Here is a 9,182-nt window from a genome sequence, read left to right on the forward strand (position 1 = left end):
CAAGGTGAGATGGATACCGTCTATCCTAACAAGACCAGGTTTTCCTCAGAAAGGATTCAAAAGTACCTATAAAGCCCACATCATTTTTTGAACACCACTCAAACAGCTAGCAATTTAAAGAGGACATATGGCTAAACATGTCACTGCTGGTAAAATTGGAGAGGTGACCAGACAAAACTACAATATCTGACATTGTTTTGGCAAAGTTAAACAGTGTTTTAATATTCATTTTGGTGACCTCATGGGCCGAGCCCCGGTGGCACTCTTACTCGGTGTTGGGTCTCCAATTCAGGGATTCTAGTCTCTAGAGCTGTAAACCGGCTACATTTATTACAATATTGTTATTACTGAAGGTGTATAAAAGGCCCCAAAGTTCATATAATAGTTTTACTGGTGTTTATAAGTTTATATAAGTTCATGTAATGTTCCATCTTCTGTCAGTTTGGGCCAGCCCACCTTCTAGTGACATCATCCGGTTAGTAAGGTGGGCAGTTTAATGGCGGCTGAGCAGTGTTGGTCTGGAGGGGGTGCACTGATTCCTGGGGCATGTTAGGTGTGCGTAAATGACAAGTAAGTAGTGACCTGTGTCGTATTTTGCCTTTGTTGTGTCAGTACTGTAGTATGTTACCATTTAGGAGCTAATGTAGTCCATAGTTGGAGCGGTAGGCCACGCATGCAACGCGTGAGTTCACCCTCATTTCATATGCTAACTTATGTTGTTAGCTTGGCCCCGGTTTAGCTTGTTGACGCATGTACGGTCGCTCGTATGTCCATAATGTCATTCCTGTGTTATCAGACCTTCTCTATATGTTGTATGTGATGCTTGTGATTGTTTACTTTGAAGTAGCGGGGTTTGTAGTGAACAATTAGGTACGTGGATTAATAAAATAGCGAACGTAGTATAACCGGAAGTATGGCGTCCCGCTTGCCCTTCACAATAAGAGCATTATAGCGGAATATAATGGGGCACGCTTTTATTTTGTATAACTACCGGAAGTAGTTCACATGTACTGACGGTTGCTTAACCTCGCACTAATGCTATTTAGTTGCATAGTGTGAGCAGTTTGAAGTGTATTATATTTTTCTGATCTTTATATTTGATAATGTTAACTATGTTGTATTATGTTTATATTTGAGTATTTGACTTTTCCATTCTCTTTATTTATTGTTATTTCCCTTGTTTATTTCCTTTGTAGGAAACCACACACACACACACACACCCAGACACACACTCATGTACACCCGCTGTGTTACAGCCCCAGAAATCAAGCGGTGACAATAAAGTGCCTCAAACGGAACCTCAAGCTCTCTCCTTCTTCCGTGCTCTGGGCAATTTGGCCTTAAGTGGTGTTCTGGCCGACACACCGGGGTGACCGTAGTGCTCAAAGACTGAATCAGTGCCACAGCCGTGCCTGTCTTTGATATCTCCACTACATTAATTGGTCCTTCGAGCCGGAGGCACTAGGTTCGCCTCAGAGATGGAACCAGGCCCAGAGTACGAGGCTCGTGGCGCACGCCCCAAACGACATGCTCGCCCACCTGTGCGCTACGCAGATTATGAGGTGGAGTACCCAGGCTACATTAGCCATGCATATAGAGAGGATGTAGAGCTCAGACACCAAGAGGACAAGGCCAGGATGACCTCCCTCGCTTCCCCCTTTAGCTGCAACCTAGCCAGCCCTCAGTGGAGGCGGGATGCTATTCTCCATGAGACGGCCTCGCGCTATGGAGCTCAGAGCCAACAGCACATTCAGGAGAATCAGCTAGCCCCCCAGCTGTATCCAGAGAGATGGCATGGGGAACAAGCCTATGATCACTCTACTCCTCTACCCTTCGTGCTCCCCTATACACATCCAAATAAGGAAGTAAGTGCAGAGTTAGAGGATATCCGTCAGGAGCGCCACCTCGTCCAGCAGAGCCAGCAACGTATGTCATCAGATCTGGTCGAACTCAAGGCACTGCGGGCAGAAATGAGACAGTTAGTGGAAGCTGTCCAGAGCATGCAGGGCCCATCTTCTCTCCAAACCAGTAAGTCAATGCAGTCACCGCTACCGGGTGATGCACCAGAGATTGAGGAGGATGATGACTGGCCTGCCCCACCACCGTGGCCAGATCCAATTGAGGAAGCGCCACTGCCTAGTGACCCACCAGTGTTGAACCCCCATCGCCAAGATGCATGTATGTTTCCAGCCATTAAGACAGAGGCAATGGCAATCCCACCTGCTAATATGGTCGTGGACCACCCAGGACAGAGTCTGTCATCAGATCCTCCACCAGCTCTCAGGTTTCCAGATAAAGCCTCCCATAATTCACCTCCCTGGTTCAAGCCGGTTCATCTCCCACCTCGCCCAGGCAGTTTCCCACTGGGTGGGTCCAAGCATCCGCGCGCCGCCTATGGGGACAGTAAGACTGAGCATGGCTGTAATCCAGCATCCCCTGAGCAGCAGTTCAATCTGTCCTCTCCACAGCCACTGCCGGACAGACCGAATCCGGGCAGGACTCCTATCACCTCAGAGACAGTTTACCGTGGTCCCCGCCCAACAATCCCCAACTTCTCCAGTCGAGACCCTAGTGAGTTTGCTAGGCTTAAGATGGCATTGGGGAATCTTCTGCCTGAGGACACGACTGAGCTGTTCAAGTATCAAGTGTTGGTTGATCACCTGCACCTAGAGGAGGCCAGATTAATAGCCGATGCTTACCTCAACTCTGCCACACCCTTCACTGATACGATGGAGGCCCTCAATGACAAATTCGGCCAACCACATCAGATAGTGCTGAGGCGTATTGCTGCGATGATGGACTCACCTGACATCAGACGTGGAGACGTCTCGGCATTTGAGAGATTTGCCCTCCAGATACAGTCACTGGTGGGGATGTTAAGGACACTAGGCCCAGAAGGAGAAGTGGAACTACACTGTGGTTCACATGTTGCTCGTCTGCTTAGTAAACTACCCCCCGAGCAGAGAGCGGAGTTCCGCCGCTGCATGTTCCAACAAGGTGTGAGGATGCATACCTTGGCAGATCTCGCAGGGTATGAGTCCTGGTGCCAAGACTCTGAAGGGCAGCTAGCAGTGAAAGGGACAAAGGAGAAACAGTGGCCCAGGCCTGAGGGGCGCCAGGGTAGGAGATCCATCACAGTCCTTCATGGTGCAAAGGAGGTAATGACGAACCCACAGGCTTTGAGGCCAGGTGGTGTGGCCAGTAAGAACAAGCCATACTGTCCATTCTGTAACACGGAAGAGCACTATCTTAGTCAGTGCACAATGGTATCCAAGTTGACAAAGGACCAGCTAACAGAGTGGATAAAGAGTAACAAGAGGTGCTGGCGCTGCGCACGGTCACACCAGGCAGCCCAGTGCAATCTGAGGAAGACTTGCAGCCTCTGCCAAGGGAAGCACCTGCAGGTACTGCATGATGTCAATGTTAGAACACCTAAAGGGTCGCTAACAACAGCGGTGGTGAGCGGTGACTCGAAGGCAGCAACCGACGTCCTGTATCTAGACAGACCCACTGAAGGCTGCAAAGTCCTTCTAAAGATTGTCAAAGTCTGCATTCATTATGGCAAGCGAACAATCAGCACTTATGCTGTACTGGATGACGGGTCAGAGAGGACAATGCTTCTGCCGGAGGCTGCCGAGAAGTTAGGCATGCAAGGGATCGCAGAGGACGTCCCACTGCGCACGATTAGGCAGGACGTGCAGACTCTCAGAGGTGAGTCAGTGTCGTTCTCTGTTTCTTCTCCATCAAGGCCCAGGACCAGGTTCAAGATTGCCGGGGCCTTCACTGCTGCACGCATCGGACTTGCAGGCCACACTTATCCCATGGAGCAACTCAGGGAAAGGTACAAGCACCTGATTGGTCTTCCGATCCACACCTTGTTAAATGTGAAACCTTTGCTACTCATTGGCAGTGACCATCCCCATCTGGTTACCCCCGTTGAACCAGTCAGGCTGGGACCTCCAGGAGGGCCTGCTGCTATTCGTACCAGGCTAGGTTGGGCGCTACAAGGGCCAGCAAGTATAGTTGGCCAGCTTACCCAACCCCAGCAGTGCTTGCTGACTTCTGTTGCACCTCAGGTCAGTGAGTTAATGAAACATGTGGAGAAACTGTGGCAGGTCGACATCGTTCCATTCCGAAACGAGAAGCTTGTTACTCGTTCAAGGCAAGACCAAGAGGCCATATGCATTCTGGAGACCAGAACTGTCAGAATAGAGGTTGAAGGCATACGTCGCTATGCCACCCCACTGCTTCGCCGGAAGGGGATGCCTCTACTGCAGGCAACTAAAGATGCCGTCATGCCAAGTCTACGAGGTGTGGAGAGAAGGCTGGCCAAAGACCCAGAACGAGCTGAGGCCTACAAAGTGGAGATGGAGAAGCTTATCAAGGCTGGCTCCATCATTAAGTGTGGCTCTGGGACACCTGTGACAGAAGGTCAGGAGGCGTGGTACATCCCTCATCACATGGTGAGCCATAATGGCAAGAACCGATTGGTTTTCAACTGCTCATTTCAGTACAGAGGACAGAACTTGAACGACTACCTGCTGCCTGGGCCCACCTTAGGTGCGTCGCTTCTGGGAGTCCTATTGCGCTTCAGAGAGCATGCAGTTGCAGTGAGTGGGGACATTAAAGGCATGTTCCACCAGGTTCATCTCTTACCAGAAGATCGTGCCCTGCTCAGATTCGTCTGGCGAGACATCAGCGACGAGAGCCCTCCAGCAGTCTACGAGTGGCGGGTGCTCCCGTTCGGAACCACGTGTAGCCCCTGCTGTGCCACATTTGCCCTGCAGTGTCATGTCATGGATAACAGCCAGCCAGATGATGACGTGAGACTCTCGGTTGAAAGGTGTTTTTATGTGGACAACTGCCTTCAGAGTTTCCCCACCGTGGAAGAGGCAAGGAAACTTGTCGACAGGTTACGGGCCATCCTAGCCTCAGCAGGTTTCGACCTACGTCAGTGGGCCAGCAATGAACGTGACGTCATCAGTCAGTTACCACAAGAGAGCTGCTCCGCTAGTGTGGAACTATGGCTGGCCCAGAACAAGGTAGATACCCCAGAATCTACCCTGGGATTGAGCTGGCTATTCCACACAGATGTCCTAGGCTACAAGCATCGTCAAGTTCCATATGCAGTCCCCACGATGCGCAATATCTACAAGGTCTTGGCCAGCCAGTACGACCCCCTAGGGTTCATCTTACCCTACACAACCAGAGCGAAGGTAATCATCCGCCATCTTTGGGACAAGCAAAGGGGTTGGGATGACCCACACCTACCTCAGGAGCTTATGCAGCAGTGGACAGCCTGGGAGGAAGAGCTGCAATTTCTACCTGAAATTACTCTTCCCCGACCATATGTGCCTAAGGAAGTGGACCCCTTCAGCTGTCAGAGAGAGGTGCACATATTTTGTGATGCCTCTGAAGAAGCTTATGGCTCAGTAGCTTACCTCCGGACCACTGGCAGAAATGGTGAAGTGCATCTGTCATTCTTGGTGGCCCGTTCCAGGGTTGCCCCTAAGCGGTTCCACTCCATGCCCCGATTGGAGCTCTGTGCTGCACTCACTGGGGCACAGCTCTCACAAGTGCTGGAAAGGGAGCTCACCCTTAGAATCGACCAGACGGTCCTATGGTCCGATTCTACAACAGTGCTGACCTGGCTGAGGTCTGAATCCTGCCGATTTAAGGTCTTCGTGGGCACTCGTGTAGCCGAGATACAAGAGCTGACAGACAGGCACTCCTGGAGATACGTCGACTCTGGAAGGAATCCAGCTGACGATGTGACACGTGGGAAGAAGTTGAAGGAGCTCGCTGTACCAAATAGATGGAGCCAAGGACCATCCTTTCTCCTGCGCAGTCCAGACTCCTGGCCAGAGGATCTCACGGTTGACCAAGCAGGAGATGCCTCGGAGCTGCGCAAAGCTGTGTTCTGTGGGACCACAGCGACTACTCCGTCAGGTCAGCCAACTTCAGATTTGAGCCGCTACAAAACCTGGAGTGAGATGTTAGAGGTTACAGCGCGGGAGCTACATGGGGCGGCCCAACCAGATGGTCATCCCACTGTTGAGGACTATCGCAAGGCGGAGAGGCTGATCCTACAGAGGGCCCAGATGGATAGTTTCCTGGAGGAGTACAACCTGTTGAAAGTCGGTAAGCCAGTTCCCAGGAGCAGTCGTCTTCTCTCTCTGTCACCCGAAGTGGATGAGACCAGACAGCTCATTTGTGTTGGAGGACGACTTCGTCGATCTGAAGATTTGGCTCTGGAGACACTCCATCCGATTATCTTAGACCCAAGCCACCCAGTGACCAAACTCCTGATCCAAGACTTTGATCGCCGCCTCCATCATCCTGGCCCGGAGCGGGTGTTCGCAGAACTTCGGCGCTCCTACTGGATTCTGCGAGGGCGTGAAGCTGTCCGGCGCTACCAACACCTCTGTGCTGATTGTCAAAGGTGGAGAGCTAGACCTACAGTGCCAAGGATGGCAGACCTGCCAGCAGCCCGGCTACGTCTATATAAACCGGCTTTCTACTCTACGGGAATGGACTGCTTCGGGCCGTTTGAGGTCAAGGTTGGTCGGCGTATTGAGAAGAGATGGGGAATCATATTCAAGTGCCTCACCACCAGGGCAGTCCACTTGGATGTTCTTAACACCATTGATGCAGATGCATTCCTGATGGCTCTTCGGCGATTTGTCGCCCGTAGAGGAACACCTGCCGAGTTGTTTTCAGACCAGGGGACCAACTTCAGGGGAGGTGAGAGGGAGCTGCGTGAGACCTTTCTGAAGATGGCCCCGGAACTACAACAGCTTCTAGCACCCCAGAGGATCAGCTTCCGCTTTAATCCTCCAGGTGCCCCACACTTTGGGGGAGCATGGGAAAGGGAGATCCGGTCGGTTAAGTATGCCCTCTATGCCACCGTTGGTGCTCAGTCAGTTCCAGAAGAAGTGCTTCGCACTGTACTCACCGAAGTGGAAGGGATACTCAATAGTAAGCCCCTGGGGTATGTGTCTTCCGATGCCAGAGATGCAGATCCGGTGACTCCTAATGTTCTTCTGATGGGGCGGCCGGATGGATCGCTACCTCAGGTAGTATACCCAGAGAGTGAGCTCCTCAGTCGCCGTCGCTGGAAGCACTCCCAGGTTTTGGCTGACCATTTCTGGTCACGTTTCATTCGTCAGTACATTCCCAGTCTGCAGACTCGCCAGAAGTGGCAAACAACGGCAGCTGATTTGGCTGAGGACTCTGTGGTGATGATCGCTGATCCACAGCTTCCCAGGGCTCTCTGGCCGGTGGGGAGGGTGATTAAAACTCATCCTAGCCCTGATGGACGCATCAGGTCCGCTGACGTGAAGGTGAAGGAGAGAGTCTACACTCGGCCAGTTGCCAGACTGGTTGTCCTCCCTGCGCTGCCCTCTGGAGAAGATGAGGACAGCTCTGCGTCGAACTCACCACAACCCTAGAACTTTGTTGCCTTATTGATGAGCAAATGTCTTACATACATTTGGGGGCGGCTGTATAAAAGGCCCCAAAGTTCATATAATAGTTTTACTGGTGTTTATAAGTTTATATAAGTTCATGTAATGTTCCATCTTCTGTCAGTTTGGGCCAGCCCACCTTCTAGTGACATCATCCGGTTAGTAAGGTGGGCAGTTTGTTCCATCTTCTGTCAGTTTGGGCCAGCCCACCTTCTAGTGACATCATCCGGTTAGTAAGGTGGGCAGTTTAATGGCGGCTGAGCAGTGTTGGTCTGGAGGGGGTGCACTGATTCCTGGGGCATGTTAGGTGTGCGTAAATGACAAGTAAGTAGTGACCTGTGTCGTATTTTGCCTTTGTTGTGTCAGTACTGTAGTATGTTACCATTTAGGAGCTAATGTAGTCCATAGTTGGAGCGGTAGGCCACGCATGCAACGCGTGAGTTCACCCTCATTTCATATGCTAACTTATGTTGTTAGCTTGGCCCCGGTTTAGCTTGTTGACGCATGTACGGTCGCTCGTATGTCCATAATGTCATTCCTGTGTTATCAGACCTTCTCTATATGTTGTATGTGATGCTTGTGATTGTTTACTTTGAAGTAGCGGGGTTTGTAGTGAACAATTAGGTACGTGGATTAATAAAATAGCGAACGTAGTATAACCGGAAGTATGGCGTCCCGCTTGCCCTTCACAATAAGAGCATTATAGCGGAATATAATGGGGCACGCTTTTATTTTGTATAACTACCGGAAGTAGTTCACATGTACTGACGGTTGCTTAACCTCGCACTAATGCTATTTAGTTGCATAGTGTGAGCAGTTTGAAGTGTATTATATTTTTCTGATCTTTATATTTGATAATGTTAACTATGTTGTATTATGTTTATATTTGAGTATTTGACTTTTCCATTCTCTTTATTTATTGTTATTTCCCTTGTTTATTTCCTTTGTAGGAAACCACACACACACACACACCCAGACACACACTTATGTACACCCGCTGTGTTACAGCCCCAGAAATCAAGCGGTGACAATAAAGTGCCTCAAACGGAACCTCAAGCTCTCTCCTTCTTCCGTGCTCTGGGCAATTTGGCCTTAAGTGGTGTTCTGGCCGACACACCGGGGTGACCGTAGTGCTCAAAGACTGAATCAGTGCCACAGCCGTGCCTGTCTTTGATATCTCCACTACAGAAGGAGTCTGAGGAGTAGCTAAACAAATTGCACAGGAGGCACATATGAAGTAGCCATGCTGCTAGCAAGTCAGGTACGAGCTAAGCTAAGGTAGCAAATCCGTAAGACACAATAAAGGAATATTGTGAAGATGACTAGCAGGTGAGTGTGATTTGGGTAAAGTGCGTTAACATTACACTATAAAGTAAGATGTTGCTCTTAACGTTTTTAATTAAATGGGCTACACAGATAAGCTACACAGAGAATACTGTATCAAAGTAATGGTAATTACCAGGAAGAAACTCAGATCCGTTATACTCAATACAGAGATGTGGTTCAATGATAAAGCAGATTTAAATAGTTGATAATAAATTGTCAAACAGCATATAAAAGCACAACAGACAAGTATTCTAAAAAGTTCAGAGCGGATGCTCACCAGTGGGGGGAGGCATGGAAGTCACACACAGAAACAATTCAAAAACAGGAAAACTCACCAATTGTCAGGGCTCTGTGTGCGGGCAGGCAGAGAGGATGATCCAAACGCAGGAC

The 9,182-nt window shown here is 50.0% G+C and overlaps 1 protein-coding gene across 1 annotated transcript; it reads left to right on the forward strand.

The window, feature by feature from the left end:
• The first annotated feature begins 360 nt into the window (after positions 1-360).
• LOC113032549 (uncharacterized) lies at positions 361-8,648 on the forward strand. The gene is made up of 4 exons (XM_026185529.1): positions 361-570; positions 1,197-7,633; positions 7,705-7,790; positions 8,417-8,648. Exon 2 carries the CDS (start codon positions 1,479-1,481, stop codon positions 7,449-7,451), a length of 5,973 nt encoding a protein of 1,990 aa, XP_026041314.1. The 5' UTR covers positions 361-570; positions 1,197-1,478; the 3' UTR covers positions 7,452-7,633; positions 7,705-7,790; positions 8,417-8,648.
• Positions 8,649-9,182: the final 534 nt, after the last annotated feature.

This window comes from Astatotilapia calliptera, chromosome 11 (assembly GCF_900246225.1).
Source record: "Astatotilapia calliptera chromosome 11, fAstCal1.2, whole genome shotgun sequence".
Taxonomy (NCBI): domain Eukaryota; kingdom Metazoa; phylum Chordata; class Actinopteri; order Cichliformes; family Cichlidae; genus Astatotilapia; species Astatotilapia calliptera.